The following is a 24,000-nucleotide window of genomic DNA, read 5'->3' on the forward strand; positions in this document are numbered from 1 at the left end:
CACATATATATATATATATATATATATATATATATATATGTGTGTGTGTGTGTGTGTGTGTGTCCATGGACGTCTTCGATTGTGGCACACACACACACCACCACCACCACCCCACACACACACACCACACACACACACCACCACCACCCACACCCACACATCACCACCACCACACACACACACACACACACCACACACCCACACACATACACACACACACTCCTGACCTTGTAGAAGGTGTCGGCCACCAAGTTGTTGATGCTGTAGCTGCTGACAGACGGTGATAGGAAGTGGCTGTATTGCACGTAGCTGCTGGCTACCTTCTGGTAGTGCACGCGGTAGCCCAGGATGACGTTGCTGGGCACCATGACGTCAGCAGGGAACAGCGTGGCGTCATCGCTGTCGTCGCCCACCTCCCACTTGACGTAGATGGAAGAGGCGGTGGAGGATGCGATCTCCGTGCTAAAGGCCAAGGGAGACGACTCCTCCGCTCTCATAGTGACTTCGCGACCCACAGGGGACATCACTAGAGGACTGAGTAGACTGCAGGGAGGAAGCAGGCCAGAGTGGTCCGCTCTTGCCGGAATTAATTCGGCTGGATTGTTTAGTGATCAACACAGCTGGAGTGGTGTCCGCTCCTTAGCCTTATTTCCCACAGTGATGTTGCTGCAACAAGAAAATTAGAACCGGCACTATTCTACCAGTCGGTATGCGACTTCGTTTTATTATGAGAAAAAAATGTAAAGTTAATAATCATTGTCCTGGAGTCTTCTTCTAAATACTCAATATACTAAAGTGTTATGGGGAAAAACGACCAAAGTATATGAAGAAACCTCTGGCTGGTTTGCTGATGATGTCAGCTGTGTGCTGTTTGGAAACGATGAGAAACTTGGCCATAAAGTGTCTTGCACTCTGGGTAGTGATGACGCCATCCACTGAAACAGCTGGTAACACCAGTCGGGGAAAAGTCTCATGTCCTGCACTCTGGAGTGGGAACACCTGGAGAATTCAGTGAGGGAAAAGTCTCATGTCCTGCACTCTGGAGTGGGAACACCTGGAGAATTCAGTGAGGGAAAAGTCTCATGTCCTGCACTCTGGAGTGGGAACACCTGGAGAATTCAGTGAGGTAAAATTCTCATGTCCTGCACTCTGGACGTGGGAACACCTGGAGAATTCAGTGAGGGAAAAGTCTCATGTCCTGCACTCTGGAGTGGGAACACCTGGAGAATTCAGTGAGGGAAAAGTCTTCTGCCTGCACTCTGGACGTGGGAACACCTGGAGAATTCAGTGAGGTAAAAATCTTCTGCCTGCATTATGGACGTGGGACTATCTGGAGAATTCAGTGAGGGAAGTCTCCCGAGCAATGTCAGAATGCTTGATGATCAAGAGCTCATCTCTAACTCTGAGCTTTCTGCAAAGCCATGGGAAAGGTTTGTTCTAGTTTGAAGTAAACTGTTCATTTTGATTTTTTCAGCCATTCCTTATTTTAAGAGATTTGTTTCACCTCTTCTACCAGTTTCTGACAAGGACAATGTCCACCTGTTGGATTTTCATGTCATTGTGTAATGCCGAAGGATGATGTTTGAAATACGAATAGGTACGTAGTATGAAGCAGGGAAAGAAATGGTGGTGGTGAGGAGAAGTTTGGAGTTTGTGGAAATCAGCGTAAGGATCTGATGACATGATACCTCCCTGCAGGGGTTTCCACTGTCGTTCTGGCAGTCTGAAAAAAGAAGAGGTGCAGAGTGTTGGTTAGAGTAAAACAGTCACAAATAATTGTACAGGCATCTACATCGACGGACAGCAGACATATGCGCGCTACACACAGACACACAGACACACACACAGACACACACACAGACAGAGCCAAGGACAGAAAACCGGAGATGGAAATTGATAGAGAGAGAGACAGAGAGAGACAAAAAGAGAGAGAGACACACAGAGTTGAGATACAGAGAGAGAGAGAGAGACAGAGAGAGAGAGACAGGGAGAGAGAGAGAGAAAGAGAGAGAGTCAGAGAGAGAGAGACAGACAGACAGACAGACAGACAGACAGAGAGAATTTTCCTGACAGCACCGGAAGCCGAGTTAAAGCGCCGAGGGAACAACGTACCTGGCCCATGAATTATGCAATCGCCTCGGCGGTGCCAGCAAACTAATTGGATTTTCAAAAGGTTAACACCTCCCTTTCAAAAGATCATCACACACACACACACACACACACACACACACACACACACACTGTTCTTTTCGTCTATTGTCACTATTTTGAAAATATTCTGACTCTCCCCAACCACTCTCCCCACCACACCTCTCACCCACACCACTCCCTCCCACTCCCCACCTGACCCCTCCCCCTTCCCACCTGACTCTCACCCCCACCACTCCCCTTCCCACCTGACTCTCACCCCCCTGACTCTCCCCCCCCTTCCCACCTGACTCTCACCCCCACCACTCCCCCTTCTCACCTGACCCCCCCTTCCCACCTGACCCCCCCCTTCCCACCTGACTCTCACCCCCCTGACTCTCCCCCCCCCTTCCCACCTGATTCTCACCCCACCACTCCCCCTTCCCACCTGACTCTCACCCCACCACTCCCCTTCCCACCTGACTCTCACCCCCCACACTCCCCCCCCCCCTTCCCACCTGACCCCCCCCCCCCCTTCCCACCTGACTCTCACCCCCACCACTCCACTTCCCACCTGACTCTCAGCCCCATGGACAGCTGAGATTGTCTGTCCATCAAAACATGCAGAAAGGTCAGAGAAATGACTGCAGAGATTGTCTTTCCACCAGGACTTGTAGAAAGGTCAGAGAAATGACTGCAGAGATTGTCTTTCCACCAGGACTTGTAGAAAGGTCAGAGAAATGACTGCAGAGATTGTCTTTCCACCAGGACTTGTAGAAAGGTCAGAGAAATGACTGCAGAGATTGTCTTTCCACCAGGACTTGTAGAACAACGGTCAGAGAAATGACTGCAGAGATTGTCTTTCCACCAGGACTTGTAGAACAACGGTCAGAGAAATGACTGCAGAGATTGTCTTTCCACCAGGACTTGTAGAACAACGGTCAGAGAAATGACTGCAGAGATTGTCTTTCCACCAGGACTTGTAGAACAACGGTCAGAGAAATGACTGCAGAGATTGTCTTCCCACCAGGACTTGTAGAAAGGTCAGAGAAATGACTGCAGAGATTGTCTTTCCACCAGGACTTGTAGAACAACGGTCAGAGAAATGACTGCAGAGATTGTCTTTCCACCAGGACTTGCAGAATAAAGGTCAGAGAAATGACTGCAGAGATTGTCTTTCCACCAGGACTTGTAGAACAACGGTCAGAGAAATGACTGCAGAGATTGTCTTTCCACCAGGACTTGTAGAAAGGTCAGAGAAATGACTGCAGAGATTGTCTTTCCACCAGGACTTGTAGAAAGGTCAGAGAAATGACTGCAGAGATTGTCTTCCCACCAGGACTTGTAGAAAGGTCAGAGAAATGACTGCAGAGATTGTCTTTCCACCAGGACTTGTAGAAAGGTCAGAGAAATGACTGCAGAGATTGTCTTTCCACCAGGACTTGTAGAACAACGGTCAGAGAAATGACTGCAGAGATTGTCTTTCCACCAGGACTTGTAGAAAGGTCAGAGAAATGACTGCAGAGATTGTCTTTCCACCAGGACTTGTAGAACAACGGTCAGAGAAATGACTGCAGAGATTGTCTTTCCACCAGGACTTGTAGAACAACGGTCAGAGAAATGACTGCAGAGATTGTCTTTCCACCAGGACTTGTAGAACAACGGTCAGAGAAATGACTGCAGAGATTGTCTTTCCACCAGGACTTGTAGAAAGGTCAGAGAAATGACTGCAGAGATTGTCTTTCCACCAGGACTTGTAGAACAACGGTCAGAGAAATGACTGCAGAGATTGTCTTTCCACCAGGACTTGTAGAAAGGTCAGAGAAATGACTGCAGAGATTGTCTTTCCACCAGGACTTGTAGAACAACGGTCAGAGAAATGACTGCAGAGATTGTCTTTCCACCAGGACTTGTAGAACAACGGTCAGAGAAATGACTGCAGATAGTCTTTCCACCAGCTCTTGCAGAACAGTATATGGTTTATGATTTCTTGCTGTGTGCAAGAGGGTCTTTTCTTTTCTTCTACTGTTTGTCTGTCTTCCTCTTGAGAGGGGGGAGGATGGGAAAGGGGAATGAGATAGACAGAGAGAGAGAGAGACAGAGAGAGAGAGAGAATACGTGTGAGAAAGAGAGAAGGGAAGTAAAAGAGAGGGAGAGAGTAAAAAGAGAACTAGAGAGAGAGGGGGGAGAGAGGGGCAGAGAGAGTGGGGGAGAAAGTGTAAGAGAGAGAGGGACAGAGAGGGAAAGAGAGGCAGGAGTAAAATTCCCTGCTTTTCAGTCTTGCATCCACGGCCACTTCTCACATTTCTGCATGTCAACATCAGAGAGAGAGAGAAAGACACAGAGAGAGACAGAGAGACACAGACAGACACAGACGATGTAAACAAACCTCTTCATTCGATTTCCTTTTGGGGGGAAACTAGTGTTTGTAACCTCTGAAGTCGGAAGTGGAAATGACTTTTTTCTTTTCTCTGGCCTCACGAACATTGAAACTGATTTACTATCAGAGAGGACGGAAAACGATCCATATGACCTCGTTATCTTCCATGGATAGAGTTGATTTACTATCAGAGAGGACGGAAAACGATCCATATGACTTATCTTCCATGGATAGCATTGATTTACTATCAGAGAGGACGGAAAACGACTCATATGACCTCGTTATCTTCCATGGATAGCATTGATTTACTATCAGAGAGGACGGAAAACGATTCACATGACCTCGTTATCTTCCATGGATAGCATTGATTTACTATCAGAGAGGACGGAAAACGATTCATATGACCTCGTTATCTTCCATGGATAGCATTGATTTACTATCAGAGAGGACGGAAAACGATCCATATGACTCTTATCTTCCATGGATAGCATTGATTTACTATCAGAGAGGACGGAAAACGATTCATATGACCTCGTTATCTTCCATGGATAGCGTTGATTTACTATCAGAGAGGACGGAAAACCATTCATATGACTCTTATCTTCCATGGATAGCGTTGTTTTACTATCAGAGAGGACGGAAAACGATTCATATGACTCGTTATCTTCCATGGATAGCGTTGATTTACTATCAGAGAGGACGGAAAACCATTCATATGACTCTTATCTTCCATGGATAGCGTTGTTTTACTATCAGAGAGGACGGGAAACGATTCATATGACCTCGTTATCTTCCATGGATAGCATTGATTTACTATCAGAGAGGACGGAAAACGATTCATATGACCTCGTTATCTTCCATGGATAGCATTGTTTTACTATCAGAGAGGACGGAAAACGATTCATATGACCTCGTTATCTTCCATGGATAGCGTTGATTTACTATCAGAGAGGACGGAAAACCATTCATATGACCTCGTTATCTTCCATGGATAGCGTTGTTTTACTATCAGAGAAGACGGAAAACGATTCATATGACCTCGTTATCTTCCATGGATAGCGTTGATTTACTATCAGAGAGGACGGAAAACGATTCATATGACCTCGTTATCTTCCATTGATAGAGTTGATTTACTATCAGAGAGGACGGAAAACGATTCATATGACTTATCTTCCATGGATAGCATTGATTTACTATCAGAGAGGACGGAAAACCATTCATATGACCTCGTTATCTTCCATGGATAGCGTTGTTTTACTATCAGAGAGGACGGAAAACCATTCATATGACCTCGTTATCTTCCATGGATATCATTGTTTTACTATCAGAGAGGACGGAAAACCATTCATATGACTTATCTTCCATGGATAGCGTTGCTTTACTATCAGAGAGGACGGAAAACGATCCATATGACCTCGTTATCTTCCATGGATAGCATTGATTTACTATCAGAGAGGACGGAAAACGACTCATATGACCTCGTTATCTTCCATGGATAGCATTGATTTACTATCAGAGAGGACGGAAAACGATCCATATGACTCTTATCTTCCATGGATAGCATTGATTTACTATCAGAGAGGACGGAAAACGATCCATATGACCTCGTTATCTTCCATGGATAGCATTGATTTACTATCAGAGAGGACGGAAAACCATTCATATGACCTCTTATCTTCCATGGATAGCGTTGTTTTACTATCAGAGAGGACGGAAAACGATTCATATGACCTCGTTATCTTCCATGGATAGCATTGATTTACTATCCGAGAGGACGGAAAACCATTCATATGACTCTTCTTCCATGGATAGCGTTGTTTTACTATCAGAGAGGACGGAAAACGATTCATATGACTCGTTATCTTCCATGGATAGCGTTGATTTACTATCAGAGAGGACGGAAAACCATTCATATGACCACGTTATCTTCCATGGATAGCGTTGCTTTACTATCAGAGAGGACGGAAAACCATTCATATGACCTCGTTATCTTCCATGGATAGCGTTGATTTACTATCAGAGAGGACGGAAAACCATTCATATGACCTCGTTATCTTCCATGGATAGCACTGATTTGCGTTTGTACGATATATTGTGAGGGGTCACTGGGATTATTTCTATTTTTCCCATTCTTCACTAAATACATAAACACATAAACACAGACAGACAGACAGACAGAAAGACCGACACACACACACACACACACACACACACACACACACACACACACACACACACACACACACATATACTTGCATGATCTCAGTCTTGTATGAGTTGATTTTCAATTTGTTGCTGCTGATCCAAGCCAGTACACAATACAATTTGAATATCAAATAAAGCAGTAGGAAGTTCTGTGAGACATGAACTTTCGGACAGATCAATGTCGTCATCGAACTTGTGGCAGTCACAAGAACAGGGAGAGGCTAAATGTACGAATTAAAAAGTACCGGTCCTTACGCTGAACCCTGGGGTACTCCATAAACAAGTGGGTGCGGAAAAGACAAAAGACCATTTACAATGACAGACTGTCCACGGCCAGTCAGGCACGACCTGAACCAGAGCAGTACCATCAACCCCAAAGGACACACAGAGATGTCCAACAGGATGGCATGATCCAGAGTATCAAATGCCGTACACAGATTTAGGAGTACTGGCAAATAGACCATTCTTTTTTTTCGACTCGTTATCCTTGTTAAAAATATTCAACAAAGCACCGTTGGGGAAAAGGTGGTGTGGCCTGTCTTCGCTGATTAAAGGCGTCAAAGACACTCCCTGCAACTGAAAAGCAATCCCAGCCCATACCCTATTTCTTCATCACATTTCTCATCACCCCTTCTCCTCCCCCAATCTGCCCCATACTGCTGATTGCTTCAGAGCCACTGAGAACACACCGCAGCCAGCCTTCTGTCAGGCATCGTCATCTTTTTCACTGTCCACGCGATGCAGGCAATGTAATCTGGTAAAAAACAACAACAAAAAACCCTGTCCTTGACCCTCCCAAGCGAAGGGCAAAGGTCAAGGCTGACTCTGCTGCATGGAAGTGGACTGAAAGGATTCCCGTTTATTTGAAAGGGTGTTCGTCGCCATGCATGTCCTGCAAAACATGGACACAGTCGCTATGTTCACTTGTGAGTTAAGGGGGTGATGGACGGACCGGCCACTAAAGGTACTGTCGGATGTCGGACATTTGGGGCACCGATCTGTGTGTAACAGCAATATGATCGGTTAGAGGCAGGTACAGCATGTAACAGCAGTATGATCGGCTAGAGGCAGGTACAGCATGTAACAGCAGTATGATCGGTTAGAGGCAGGTACAGCATGTAACAGCAGTATGATCGGCTAGAGGCAGGTACAGTATGTAGCAGCAGTATGATCGGTTAGAGGCAGGTACAGTAACAGCAGTATGATCGGTTAGAGGCAGGTACAGTAACAGCAGTATGATCGGTTAGAGGCAGGTACAGTATGTAGCAGCAGTATGATCGGCTAGAGGCAGGTACAGTAACAGCAGCATGATCGGTTAGAGGCAGGTACAGCATGCAACAGCAGTATGATCGGTTAGAGGCAGGTACAGCATGTAACAGCAGTATGATCGGTTAGAGGCAGGTACAGCATGTAACAGCAGTATGATCGGTTAGAGGCAGGTACAGTATGTAACAGCAGTATGATCGGCTAGAGGCAGATACAGTATGTAACAGCAGTATGATCGGTTAGAGGCAGGTACAGTAACAGCAGTATGATCGGTTAGAGGCAGGTACAGTATGTAACAGCAGTATGATCGGTTAGAGGCAGGTACAGTATGTAGCAGCAGTATGATCGGTTAGAGGCAGGTACAGTAACAGCAGTATGATCGGTTAGAGGCAGGTACAGTATGTAACAGCAGTATGATCGGCTAGAGGCAGGTACAGTATGTAACAGCAGTATGATCGGTTAGAGGCAGGTACAGTAACAGCAGTATGATCGGTTAGAGGCAGGTACAGTAACAGCAGTATGATCGGTTAGAGGCAGGTACAGTATGTAACAGCAGTATGATCGGCTAGAGGCAGGTACAGTATGTAACATCAGTATGATCAGCTAGAGGCAGGTACAGCATGTAACAGCAGTATGATCGGCTAGAGGCAGGTACAGATAACAGCAGTATGATCGGTTAGAGGCAGGTACAGTAACAGCAGTATGATCGGTTAGAGGCAGGTACAGTATGTAACAGCAGTATGATCGGTTAGAGGCAGGTACAGTATGTAACAGCAGTATGATCGGTTAGAGGCAGGTACAGTATGTAACAGCAGTATGATCGGTTAGAGGCAGGTACAGTATGTAACAGCAGTATGATCGGTTAGAGGCAGGTACAGTAACAGCAGTATGATCGGTTAGAGGCAGGTACAGTATGTAACAGCAGTATGATCGGTTAGAGGTAGGTACAGTGACAGCAGTATGATCGGTTAGAGGCAGGTACAGTAACAGCAGTATGATCGGCTAGAGCCAGGTACAGTATGTAACAGCAGTATGAATTAGAAGTGTTCGGGATGGGTTTCAGTTTCAGTCTCAAAGAAATGTTAAGTGTGCGGACTGACTCACTTTCACACCATATTCGCTTTAAAAAATTAAAAAATAAAAAAAAATAAAAAAGTGCTATTTTTTGTGATTTGCATCGCGAAAGTGAAGAGGTTTTTTGGTGTGTTTTTTCAGAGCAGCGTGTGTTCCCGCACTCGCGCTCTCACTCAGCCTCACACACCCACACCCCTCAGCACTCTGACTCACACTGATACCCTCACATACACACTGGGGCGTGTGCATACACACATACACAGGCGTTCACGCATTCACAAACTTAGCTTAAACGCAATTCTTCACGCAAAAGTGGAAGTTCCTGCACTTTCACACACACACACACACACACACACACACACACAGAGTCACTCACACACACACAGAGTCACTCACACACACACACACACACACACACACACACACAGTCACACACACACACACACACACACACACACACACACACACACACACACACACACATGTGCACGTTGGCACAGGCACAGACACATATTGTTTTCAAAATATTAGCAACATTGTTTATTCAGCGTGCAAGCTGATCACTTGTTACCAGGCATAGATACAGATGGCGGGAGAGAGAGAGAGAGAGATGGCGGGAGAGGGGGAGAGAGAGACAGACAGACAGACAGAGACAGACAAAACACAGACACAGAGAGAGACAGACACAGAAAGAGACAGACAGAAAGAGAGACGGACAGAGCTGCAGACTGGGGGAACAGCAGCACCATGTGAGGACAGTGGCAGCGTGGCCGGAACAGCGGCAACCATTCACTCAATATATCAAAGCCAAGGCGAGCAGACACAGAAAAAAAGCTGGCAGAATTCACGATTACCACGGCGCGTATGCGCACGTATGTACGTGGAAAAGCACACACACACACACACACTCTCTCTCTCTCATGAACAGGCTTGGATCCCCCCTGGCCCCCTTCTGTGTGTGTGTGTGTGTGTGTGTGTGTGTGTGTGTGCATGCGCGCCTTGGCAGTTGTGAGTTCTGGCAGGTTTTTTTTTTCTTCTGATGCTGATCAGTGTCAGTTTCAGTTTCAGTGAAGTCTCAAGTAGCTCGTGCTGATCTAGATACGGGACACCACATCCGCTTAATTATCTAATCAGGAACACGCAAGAAAGACAGAAATTAATAATACGCTGACATTTATTTCAGAATGTTTGTACAATCAGTTTCAGTGACAATAGACTTGATTTGTTTTTCTTTTTTCCCGCTTTGCACTTGTTTTTCTTTAACACTCATTTGTTCAACCGAGTATGTCATATGTAATAAACAGAACGCCGGACGCGCGCGCGCGCGCACACACACACACACACACACACACACACACACACACACACAGACGCACGTGCACACACACACACATTTCTAAATACTGTTAACGAAATTAGTGACGTCTTGATGAGCTTGATGAGTTGTGGTTGGTAGTTGCGGCGACATGAAGTTTAAGATCAAAGGTGTTAGGTCCCACAACCTGTTCGGGCCACCGGAGCATCGACTTTTTCTTCACGGTGTCTAGAGCTTGGCATAGGATGGCGAGGCCCAGTCGTCCCCTTCCGCAGTTCTGACCTTCCCCAACGAAAGTCAGTTATCTATCCCCAACGAAAGTCACTTATCTATCCCCAACGAAAGTCAGTTATCTATCCCCAACGAAAGTCAGTTATCTATCCCCAACGAAAGTCACTTATCTATCCCCAACGAAAGTCAGTTACCTATCCCCAACGAAAGTCAGTTATCTATTCACAACGAAAGTCAGTTATCTATCCCCAACGAAAGTCAGTTATCTATCCCCAACGAAAGTCAGTTACATATCCCCAACGAAAGTCAGTTACCTATTCACAACGAAAGTCACTTATCTATCCCCAACGAAAGTCAGTTATCTATCCCCAACGAAAGTCAGTTATCTATTCACAACGAAAGTCAGTTATCTATCCCCAACGAAAGTCACTTATCTATCCCCAACGAAAGTCAGTTATCTATCCCCAACGAAAGTCAGTTATCTATCCCCAACGAAAGTCAGTTATCTATCCCCAACGAAAGTCAGTTACCTATTCACAACGAAAGTCACTTATCTATCCCCAACGAAAGTCAGTTACCTATCCCCAACGAAAGTCAGTTACCTATTCACAACGAAAGTCACTTATCTATTCACAACGAAAGTCACTTATCTATTCACAACGAAAGTCACTTATCTATCCCCAACGAAAGTCAGTTACCTATCCCCAACGAAAGTCACTTATCTATCCCCAACGAAAGTCAGTTATCTATCCCCAACGAAAGTCAGTTATCTATCCCCAACGAAAGTCAGTTATCTATCCCCAACGAAAGTCAGTTATCTATCCCCAACGAAAGTCAGTTATCTATCCCCAACGAAAGTCACTTATCTATCCCCAACGAAAGTCAGTTACCTATCCCCAACGAAAGTCACTTATCTATCCCCAACGAAAGTCAGTTACCTATCCCCAACGAAAGTCAGTTATCTATCCCCAACGAAAGTCAGTTACCTATTCACAACGAAAGTCACTTATCTATTCACAACGAAAGTCACTTATCTATTCACAACGAAAGTCGGTTATCTATTCACACCTCAGTGGAGAGGAAAATCCGAGCAAGGTCCTTTCCTATGGACACAACACCCTGCGAAACATGGCCTCCAAGCCTGATCACTGCATCACAAGTCCAATGCCTTAGATCACTGCATCACAGCCCAATGCCTTAGATCACTGCATCACAGTCCAATGCCTTAGATCACTGCATCACAGTCCAATGCCTTAGATCACTGCATCACAATCCAATGCCTTAGATCACTGCATCACAAGTCCAATGCCTTAGATCACTGCATCACAGTCCAATGCCTTAGGTCACTGCATCACAAGTCCAATGCCTTAGATCACTGGATCACAAGTCCAATGCCTTAGATCACTGCATCACAAGTCCAATGCCTTAGATCACTGGATCACAAGTCCAATGCCTTAGATCACTGGCTAAGAAATCCAATGCCTTAGATCACTGCATCACAAGTCCAATGCCTTAGATCACTGGATCACAAGTCCAATGCCTTAGGTCACTGCATCACAAGTCCAATGCCTTAGATCACTGGCTAAGAAATCCAATGCCTTAGATCACTGGATCACAAGTCCAATGCCTTAGATCACTGGCTAAGAAATCCAATGCCTTAGATCACTGGCTAAGAAATACACTGCCTTAGATCACTGGATCAGAAATACACTGCCTTAGATCACTGGATCAGAAATACACTGCCACAGATCACTGGATCAGAAATACACATCATAAATCCAATGCTTCAGATGGGAACGTCCCACTAGACCGAGGGTTCACTAGTCCGTGGGTTCACTAGTCCGAGGGTTCACTAGTCCGACAGTCAAACAGACAGACAAACACAAAACACAAAAATGACGACATCACCGGAAGTAGAAAACAAAAGATGCAAATGAGAAATGGAAGGGTCGGGCATCATCCTCAACAACTTTGGGAAGAGTGTGCCAATTTTCAGTGCGATCGGTTCAGTAGATTTTGCTGCACGGTGTGCCACACATTTTGTTTACAGACAGACAGACAGACAGACACACACACACACACACACACACACACACACACACACACACACACAAACACACAGACAGAACACGCGGCCTCGGTATCTGTACATCCTAAAGTACTTCCAGTTTTTGTAAATTTTAGGCTGTATTTCCTGTTTCTGTCGAAATAGGAGCTCGGCCAGCGAGGAGGGTTCACCCGCCGTTTTCAGCTTTGACTTGCGCAGTAATGTTCATTTGCTTCCCGTTGTTCGTCGAATAAGCCACGCAAAAACTTCCAGGTCCAAACGTCGGAGAAGGAATCTCAAAAGGTACGCTTCTTCAAGTCGTTTAAGATGGCCACTTGGATCGCCGTTGGTTCGAGGGGAAGAGGTCGTGTACTGATACACAATGACCACAAGTACCAACTGAACAAAAAACATCAAGCCACCATGCTTTGGCGCTGTTGGCGAACGACGTGTAGGTCCAATGTCACAACTAATCGTTTTGACCCCGAGGAAGGAAATCCGCAAATAAGGATAATTGAAGATGAAATGGGACACAATCATCAATCTGACATAGATCAGATCAAAAGGGACAAGTATCTGAATGACGCAAAAGAGAAAATCAGAGACAACCCCACAAAGCCTATCAAAAGGGTGTATGATGAGCAAGTCGCCGCAGCTCACCAAGCATTCGGACAAGGAGGGGGAGACAGGCCTCCTTTGGTTCCGGACTTCCATTCCATCAGATCTCAGATGTCTAGAACTAAGACTGAGAACATGCCAGAAGTTCCTGCGGAAGTTGAAGATGTACAATTCCTTGGGCCATGGCAAGAAACCTGGCGTGGACATAGATTCATGCTCCAACAAAACAATGACTGCGGCACAGCTATCTTTGGCACAAATCAAAACATTAGAACTTTGACAGAGTGCAATCTGCTGTACGTGGATGCCACGTTCAAGACATGCCCTAAACCATACAACCAAATGCTGGTGATTCAAGGTGATTACCAGGGACGCGTTTTACCATTTCTGACAGTGCTGATGACCAACAAAACGATCGGAGACTACCGGCAGATCCTGCAAACAATCAAGCGTAAAGCGCTGCGCTTGACAGGGCACGCTTGGGAGCCTGCATCCATTGTTATGGACTTCGAGCAAGCGCTCATTACCGCAGTGGAGACAGAGTTACCCAACACCCGGGTGGAACTCTGTTACTTCCATTTCAACCAGTCTATATGGCGCCGCATCCAGGAACTTGGACTTGCAAGAGCCTACAGAAGAGATGCCGATCTCCAAGAAATACTCCGAAAAGTCATGGCTCTTGGATTTCTACCACTGGCCCTGGTAAGGAACAACTTTCGACTATTGCGGAATTTACCTGGCACCCGAAGGAAGATCTTCCAATACCCTGCTTTGTTTGACTTCTTCAATTCTGTCCACAACACGTACATTGATGGTCAGTTCCCACCTCCTGCCTGGAACGTGTATGAACGAAACATGGACTGTCGCACCACCAATAATGCGGAGTCATTCCATCGGTCCTGGAATAACCGAGTAGGCGTCAGGCATCCGAATGTCTGGATCTTCGTGAGGCATCTTAAGGACCTCCAGGCCACAACGGAAAGTGGAATCCTCAGCATGGACAGGGGAGGTCGCCCAACTAGGCGTCATAGACGATGGCGTCTCCTGGAAGAACGTCTCCTGGCGCTGAAACAAGAGTATCGTCGCGGCGTTCGAGACGTCGACAGGTATTGGCGCGCAATCAGTCATCTTGTGCACCACTACTGAACGCTGGTTACCACTCCTCCAGGCCACAACGGAAAGTGGAACCCTTAGCATGGACAGGGGAGGTCGCCCAACTAGGCGTCATAGACGATGGCGTCTCCTGGAAGAACGTCTCCTGGCGCTGAAACAAGAGTATCGTCGCGGCGTTCGAGACGTCGACAGGTATTGGCGCGCAATCAGTCATCTTGTGCACCACTACTGAACGCTGGTTACCACTGAACGAGGACTGGTTCTATCTTGTTAAGAAGAATAGCGAGAATTTTTCTTTCAAAGAGCAAATTGAAATCAAAAGTCACCCATCAGTTTTCTTTTCCCATTAATTTCTATTTTACTGCCAAAGAATTCCCTTTATTGTTCTGTTTATTCCCCACCCTCCCCCAAGGAAATTAGCAATTTCCCGTTTTAACAATCTGTGGCATTTCTATTTCGTTCTTAAGTTTTGAATAAATCAAGAATTCCTCATCTTACCCAAGAAAATTAGTCATTTTCGTTTAAACGTACAATTTGTGACTATTTCTATTTGATTCTCACGTTTTCAATGAACGAAGAATATCTTATTTCACCCCAAGAAAATTAGTCAGTTCCGTTTAAAAGACAATTTGTGACTATTTCTATTTCATTTTCAAATTTTAAATGAACGGAGAATAACTTATTTTCTAGTGCTATCAGTCTAAAAAGACAATTTGTGACTATTTCTGTTTTATTCTTAAGTTTTGAATAAACGAATGATATCTTCCCCTCCCCCCCCCCCCCCCCCCCCCAGAATTAGTCATCTCCGTTTAAAAAGACATTTTGTGACTTATGTTTCATTCTCAAGTTTTGATTGAACGAAGAATATATTTTCAATTTGATTTGATTTGATTGGGGTTTGATTTAAAATTAGTCATTTTCGTTTAAACGTACAATTTGTGACTATTTCTATTTGATTCTCACGTTTTCAATGAACGAAGAATATCTTATTTCACCCCAAGAAAATTAGTCAGTTCCGTTTAAAAGACAATTTGTGACTATTTCTATTTCATTTTCAAATTTTAAATGAACGGAGAATAACTTATTTTCTAGTGCTATCAGTCTAAAAAGACAATTTGTGACTATTTCTGTTTTATTCTTAAGTTTTGAATAAACGAATGATATCTTCCCCTCCCCCCCCCCCCCCCCCCCCCCCCCCCCCCCCCAGAATTAGTCATCTCCGTTTAAAAAGACATTTTGTGACTTATGTTTCATTCTCAAGTTTTGATTGAACGAAGAATATATTTTCAATTTGATTTGATTTGATTGGGGTTTGATTTGGTGTGTGTGTGTGTGTGTGTGTGTGCGTGCGCACACATAGAGGAGGTTAATAGAGGAGGAGGAGGACATGGACGAGGATTTGGCGGAGGAGGAGGAGGACATGGACGAGGAGGAGGACATAGACGAGGATGTGGAGGAGGACATGGGCGAGGAGGAGGACATGGACGAGGAGGAGGAGGAGGAGGATCAGGAGAGGAGAAGAAGAAAAGAAGGAAAATGAAAAAATGATGACGACGACGACGACGACGACGACGAAGTCTGTATGTCTGTGTGTTTGTCTGTCTGTTTGACTGTCGGACTAGTGAACCCTCGGACTAGTGAACCCTCGGACTACTGGACCCTCGGACTAGTGAACCCTCGGACTAGTGAACCCTTCCCGCTTCAGATCACTGGATCAGAAATCCACATCAGAAATACAATGCCTCAGATCACTGGATCAGAAATCCACATCAGAAATCCACTGCTTCAGATCACTGAATCAGAAATCCAATGCTTCAGATCACTGGCAGACAGAACAGAAAATATGGATGGTTTGCACTGCGGCTCACACTCTACCCGGGGAGAGAGGCTCTCATTTCTCACAGTGAAATTGGTTGCAACGCAACAAGTTCAAACGTGAACACAGCAAAGGCGGCACAGCACAAGACAGCATAACACAAAAGCACAGCATGCAGCGAATCTCAATTACTTTGATGCTGCCCAGGCAGTCGCCCACATGCATGATTCAACACGAGAAATCCGGTCTGATTCATTACCTCTTGTCCTCGTTCATCGATTACCCCCCCTCACTTGTTTCCTCCCCTGCATCGTTAGCGACGAAAGGTCAACAGGTATGGCAAAAGGTCAGCTGAGTGGGTGACAAGGTGTCAGGTAATTATCCTGAGTAATTCACGGCCTTCCTGATGATTATTCCTCTCTTTCTGTCTTCACAGGGGAAGGGTTTTGATAAAATCTCACTGTTATTAATAAGTCCGTTCTCTCTCTCTCTCTCTCTCTCTCTCTCTCTCTCTCTCTCTCTCTCTCTCTGTGTGTGTGTGTGTGTGTGTGTGTGTTTGTCTCTGTGGTTAGTATGTGTGTGTGTGTTTGTCTCTGTGGTTAGTATGTGTGTGTGTGTGTGTGTGTGTTTGTGTGTGTGTGTGTGTGGGTGTGTGTATGTATATGTGTGTGTGTGTGTGTGTGTGTGTGTGTGTGTGTGTGTGTGTGTGTGCACGCGCGCGTGTGTGTGTTTAACACGATTCCTGTTAGCACCAGTTGCAGACCATTCAGTTTGTTTACAGATTAAAGCTTTGACAATATTGTGGCTACTAATTATCAATCAGTTATTTTCGTTGTGTAAGTTTCACAGGTGTTAGTAGTAACCATCTACTCAATTCGTCAATAGATTTCAAGGTGTGATAATGTAACGGATATTGATTAGTCAATTCCTTTCGTTGTGTGGTTTTCAAAGGTGTACAGTTTTTGTTAACAGAAGCAGTCCATGTACAGGTTTAACCCCTGGCCGCTGACCCTTGACGAACTGAGACCATTGGGGCATGAGAAAGTAGTCACTGCTGTCAGCCTGCTTTCACTGGTTCATTGATGATGCTGAAGAAAGTAATGCAGTCCCAAGAGGAAGAACTTCAGATACAGTGTGGTGACTGACATCCTGACCTGTAAGCTGTCTTTCAACAACATACAGTGTGGTGACTGACATCCTGACCTGTAAGCAGTCTTTTAACAACATACAGTGTGGTGACTGGCATCCTGACCTGTAAGCAGTCTTTTAACAACATACAGTGTGGTAACATACATCCTAACCTGTAAGCTGTCTTTCAACAACATACAGTGTGGTGACTGACATCCTGACCTGTAAGCTGTCTTTTTACAACATACAGTGTGGTGACTGACATCCTGACCTGTAAGCTGTCTTTCAACAACATACAGTGTGGTGATATACATCCTGACCTGTAAGCTGTCTTTCAACAACATACAGTGTGGTGACTGACATCCTGACCTGTAAGCTGTCTTTCAACAACATACAGTGTGGTGACTGACATCCTGACCTGTAAGCTGTCTTTTTGCAACATACAGTGTGGTAACATACATCCTGACATGTAAGCTGTCTTTCAACAACATACAGTGTGGTAACATACATCCTGACCTGTAAGCTGTCTTTCAACAACATACAGTGTGGTGACTGACATCCTGACCTGTAAGCTGTCTTTTTACAACATACAGTGTGGTGACTGACATCCTGACCTGTAAGCTGTCTTTCAACAACATACAGTGTGGTGACTGACATCCTGACCTGTAAGCTGTCTTTCAACAACATACAGTGTGGTGACTGACATCCTGACCTGTAAGCTGTCTTTTTACAACATACAGTGTGGTGACTGACATCCTGACCTGTAAGCTGTCTTTCAACAACATACAGTGTGGTAACATACATCCTGACCTGTAAGCTGTCTTTCAACAACATACAGTGTGGTAACATACATCCTGACCAGTAACCAGTCTTTTTACAACATACAGTGTGGTGACTGACATCCTGACCTGTAAGCTGTCTTAACAACATACAGCGTGGTGACATACATCCTGACCTGTAAGCTGTCTTAACAACATACAGTGTGGTGACTGACATCCTGACCTGTAAGCTGTCTTAACAACATACAGTGTGGTGACTGACATCCTGACCTGTAAGCTGTCTTAACAACATACAGTGTGGTGACTGACATCCTGACCTGTAAGCTGTCTTAACAACATACAGTGTGGTGACTGACATCCTGACCTGTAAGCTGTCTTAACAACATACAGCGTGGTGACATACATCCTGACCTGTAAGCTGTCTTAACAACATACAGTGTGGTGACTGACATCCTCACCTGAAAGCTGTCTTTTAACAACATACAATGTGGTGACATACATCCTGACCTGTAAACCGTCTTAACAACATACTGTGTGGTGACTGACATCCTGACCTGTAAGCTGTCTTTTAACAACATACAGTGTGGTGACTGACATCCTGACCTGTAAGCTGTCTTTCAACAACATACAGTGTGGTGACATACATCCTGACCTGTAAGCTGTCTTTCAACAACATACAGTGTGGTGACTGACATCCTCACCTGAAAGCTGTCTTTTAACAACATACAATGTGGTGACATACATCCTGACCTGTAAACCGTCTTAACAACATACTGTGTGGTGACTGACATCCTGACCTGTAAGCTGTCTTTTAACAACATACAGTGTGGTGACTGACATCCTGACCTGTAAGCTGTCTTTCAACAACATACAGTGTGGTGACATACATCCTGACCTGTAAGCTGTCTTTCAACAACATACAGTGTGGTGACTGACATCCTCACCTGTAAGCTGTCTTTCAACAACATACAGTGTGGTGACATACATCCTGACCTGTAAGCAGTCTTTCAACAACATACAGCGTGGTGACTGACATCCTGACCTGTAAGCTGTCTTTTTGCAACATACAGTGTGGTAACATACATCCTGACATGTAAGCTGTCTTTCAACAACATACAGTGTGGTAACATACATCCTGACCTGTAAGCTGTCTTAACAACATACAGTGTGGTGACTGACATCCTGACCTGTAAGCTGTCTTTTTGCAACATACAGTGTGGTAACATACATCCTGACATGTAAGCTGTCTTTCAACAACATACAGTGTGGTAACATACATCCTGACCTGTAAGCTGTCTTTCAACAACATACAGTGTGGTGACTGACATCCTGACCTGTAAGCTGTCTTTTTACAACATACAGTGTGGTGACTGACATCCTGACCTGTAAGCTGTCTTAACAACATACAGTGTGGTGACTGACATCCTGACCTGTAAGCTGTCTTTTTACAACATACAGTGTGGTGACTGACATCCTGACCTGTAAGCTGTCTTTCAACAACATACAGTATGGTAACATACATCCTGACCTGTAAGCTGTCTTTTTACAACATACAGTGTGGTGACTGACATCCTGACCTGTAAGCTGTCTTTCAACAACATACAGTGTGGTAACATACATCCTGACCTGTAAGCTGTCTTTCAACAACATACAGTGTGGTAACATACATCCTGACCAGTAACCAGTCTTTTTACAACATACAGTGTGGTGACTGACATCCTGACCTGTAAGCTGTCTTAACAACATACAGCGTGGTGACTGACATCCTGACCTGTAAGCTGTCTTTTTACAACATACAGTGTGGTGATTGACATCCTGACCTGTAAGCTGTCTTTCAACAACATACAGTGTGGTAACATACATCCTGACCTGTAAGCTGTCTTTCAACTACATACAGTGTGGTAACATACGTCCTGACCAGTAACCAGTCTTTTTACAACATACAGTGTGGTGACTGACATCCTGACCTGTAAGCTGTCTTAACAACATACAGCGTGGTGACATACATCCTGACCTCTAAGCTGTCTTAACAACATACAGTGTGGTGACTGACATCCTGACCTGTAAGCTGTCTTAACAACATACAGCGTGGTGACGTACATCCTGACCTGTAAGCTGTCTTAACAACATACAGTGTGGTGACTGACATCCTGACCTGTAAGCTGTCTTAACAACATACAGCGTGGTGACATACATCCTGACCTGTAAGCTGTCTTAACAACATACAGTGTGGTGACTGACATCCTCACCTGAAAGCTGTCTTTTAACAACATACAATGTGGTGACATACATCCTGACCTGTAAACTGTCTTAACAACATACTGTGTGGTGACTGACATCCTGACCTGTAAGCTGTCTTTTAACAACATACAGTGTGGTGACTGACATCCTGACCTGTAAGCAGTCTTTCAACAACATACAGTGTGGTGACTGACATCCTGACCTGTAAGCTGTCTTTCAACAACATACAGTGTGGTGACATACATCCTGACCTGTAAGCTGTCTTTCAACAACATACAGTGTGGTGACTGACATCCTCACCTGTAAGCTGTCTTTCAACAACATACAGTGTGGTGACATACATCCTGACCTGTAAGCAGTCTTTCAACAACATACAGCGTGGTGACTGACATCCTGACCTGTAAGCTGTCTTTTTGCAACATACAGTGTGGTAACATACATCCTGACATGTAAGCTGTCTTTCAACAACATACAGTGTGGTAACATACATCCTGACCTGTAAGCTGTCTTAACAACATACAGTGTGGTGACTGACATCCTGACCTGTAAGCTGTCTTTTTACAACATACAGTGTGGTGACTGACATCCTGACCTGTAAGCTGTCTTTTAACAACATACAGTATGGTAACATACATCCTGACCTGTAAGCTGTCTTTTTACAACATACAGTGTGGTGACTGACATCCTGACCTGTAAGCTGTCTTTCAACAACATACAGTGTGGTAACATACATCCTGACCTGTAAGCTGTCTTTCAACAACATACAGTGTGGTAACATACATCCTGACCAGTAACCAGTCTTTTTACAACATACAGTGTGGTGACTGACATCCTGACCTGTAAGCTGTCTTTTAACAACATACAGTGTGGTGACTGACATCCTGACCTGTAAGCTGTCTTTTTACAACATACAGTGTGGTGATTGACATCCTGACCTGTAAGCTGTCTTTCAACAACATACAGTGTGGTAACATACATCCTGACCTGTAAGCTGTCTTTCAACTACATACAGTGTGGTAACATACGTCCTGACCAGTAACCAGTCTTTTTACAACATACAGTGTGGTGACTGACATCCTGACCTGTAAGCTGTCTTAACAACATACAGCGTGGTGACATACATCCTGACCTGTAAGCTGTCTTAACAACATACAGTGTGGTGACTGACATCCTGACCTGTAAGCTGTCTTAACAACATACAGCGTGGTGACGTACATCCTGACCTGTAAGCTGTCTTAACAACATACAGTGTGGTGACTGACATCCTGACCTGTAAGCTGTCTTAACAACATACAGCGTGGTGACATACATCCTGACCTGTAAGCTGTCTTAACAACATACAGTGTGGTGACTGACATCCTCACCTGAAAGCTGTCTTTTAACAACATACAATGTGGTGACATACATCCTGACCTGTAAACTGTCTTAACAACATACTGTGTGGTGACTGACATCCTGACCTGTAAGCTGTCTTTTAACAACATACAGTGTGGTGACTGACATCCTGACCTGTAAGCTGTCTTTCAACAACATACAGTGTGGTGACATACATCCTGACCTGTAAGCTGTCTTTCAACAACATACAGTGTGGTGACATACATCCCGACTCACTGAGGGACAGAGACCAACACAGCACACAGACAGAGACCTACGCACATAATAACAAACACGTGGTGCGTAGAGTCCAACACAACAAACTGAGTCCAACAGGACAAACACACAGAGTCCAACACGACAAACTGAGTCCAACACAACAAACACACAGAGTCCAACACGACAAACACACAGAGTCCAACACGACAAACACACAGAGTCCAACACGACAAACACACAGAGTCCAACACAACAAACACACAGAGTCCAACACGACAAACACACAGAGTCCAACACAACAAACACATGAGTCCTACGCAACAAACACACAGAGTCCAACACGACAAACACACAGAGTCCAACACAACAAACTGAGTCCAACACGACAAACACACAGAGTCCTACACAACAAACACAGAGTCCTACACAACAAACACAGAGTCCTGCACAACAAACACAGAGTCCTACACAACAAACATAGAGTCCTACACAACAAACACAGAGTCCTGCACAACAAACACAGAGTCCTACACAACAAACACAGAGTCCTGCACAACAAACACAGAGTCCTACACAACAAACACAGAGTCCTGCACAACAAACACAGAGTCCTACACAACAAACACAGAGTCCTACACAACAAACACACAGAGTCCAACACGACAAACACACAGAGTCCAACACGACAAACACACAGAGTCCTACACAACAAACACACAGAGTCCAACACAACAAACACACAGAGTCCAACACAACAAACACACAGAGTCCTACACAACAAACACACAGAGTCCAACACAACAAACACACAGAGTCCTACACAACAAACACACAGAGTCCTACACAACAAACACACAGAGTCCAACACAACAAACACAGAGTCCTACACAACAAACACACAGAGTCCAACACAACAAACACACAGAGTCCAACACGACAAACACACAGAGTCCAACACGACAAACACACAGAGTCCAACACGACAAACACACAGAGTCCAACACAACAAACACACAGAGTCCAACACAACAAACACACAGAGTCCTACACAACAAACACAGAGTCCAACACAACAAACACAGAGTCCTACACAACAAACATAGAGTCCTACACAACTGACAAAACACATAAAATCATACACAACAAACACATAGAATACTACACAACAAACACATAGAATTCTACACAACACATAGTCCTACACAACAAACACATAGAGTCCTACACAACAAACACAGAGTCCTACACAACAAACACAGAGTCCTACACAACAAACACACAGAGTCCTACACAACAAACATAGAGTCCTACACAACTGACAAAACACATAAAATCATACACAACAAACACATAGAATACTACACAACAAACACATGGAATTCTACACAACACATAGTCCTACACAACAAACACATAGAGTCCTACACAACAAACACACAGAGTCCTACACAACAAACACAGAGTCCTACACAACAAACACAGAGTCCTACACAACAAACACAGAGTCCTACACAACAAACACACAGAGTCCTACACAACAAACACAGAGTCCTACACAACAAACACAGAGTCCAACACAACAAACACACAGAGTCCTACACAACAAACACACAGAGTCCTACACAACAAACACAGAGTCCTACACAACAAACACAGAGTCCTACACAACAAACACACAGAGTCCTACACAACAAACACAGAGTCCTACACAACAAACACAGAGTCCAACACAACAAACACAGAGTCCAACACAACAAACACAGAGTCCTACACAACTGACAAAACACATAAAATCATACACAACAAACACATAGAATACTACACAACAAACACATAGAATTCTACACAACACATAGTCCTACACAACAAACACATAGAATTCTACACAACAAACACATAGAATTCTACACAACAAACACACATTGTCCTACACAACAAACACACAGAGTCCTACACAACAAACACACAGAGACCTAAGCACTTTATCAACCAACACATGGAGTCCTACACACCGCTGCCTTGCCGTTGACTCGTGCTACAAAATGGGAAAGAAACAGGAGAGGGGAG

General features: G+C 44.6%; 1 protein-coding gene across 2 annotated transcripts in view; it reads right to left on the bottom strand.

Annotated features, from left to right (window-relative positions):
• LOC143296210 (uncharacterized) overlaps positions 1 to 24,000 on the bottom strand; it is a 40,027-nt gene that overhangs the window by 10,113 nt on the left and 5,914 nt on the right. Inside the window, exon 2 of one of the 2 annotated variants that reach the window (XM_076608039.1) lies at positions 228 to 666. In XM_076608039.1, coding sequence (XP_076464154.1) covers positions 228 to 524 — 297 coding nt within the window. In that variant the 5' untranslated portion in view covers positions 525 to 666. Of the gene's footprint in view, positions 1 to 227; positions 1,724 to 24,000 lie in introns of both variants that reach the window. The other variant, XM_076608031.1, reaches the window with a different exon arrangement.

Source organism: Babylonia areolata, chromosome 2 (genome assembly GCF_041734735.1).
Source record: "Babylonia areolata isolate BAREFJ2019XMU chromosome 2, ASM4173473v1, whole genome shotgun sequence".
Lineage (NCBI taxonomy): Eukaryota > Metazoa > Mollusca > Gastropoda > Neogastropoda > Buccinidae > Babylonia > Babylonia areolata.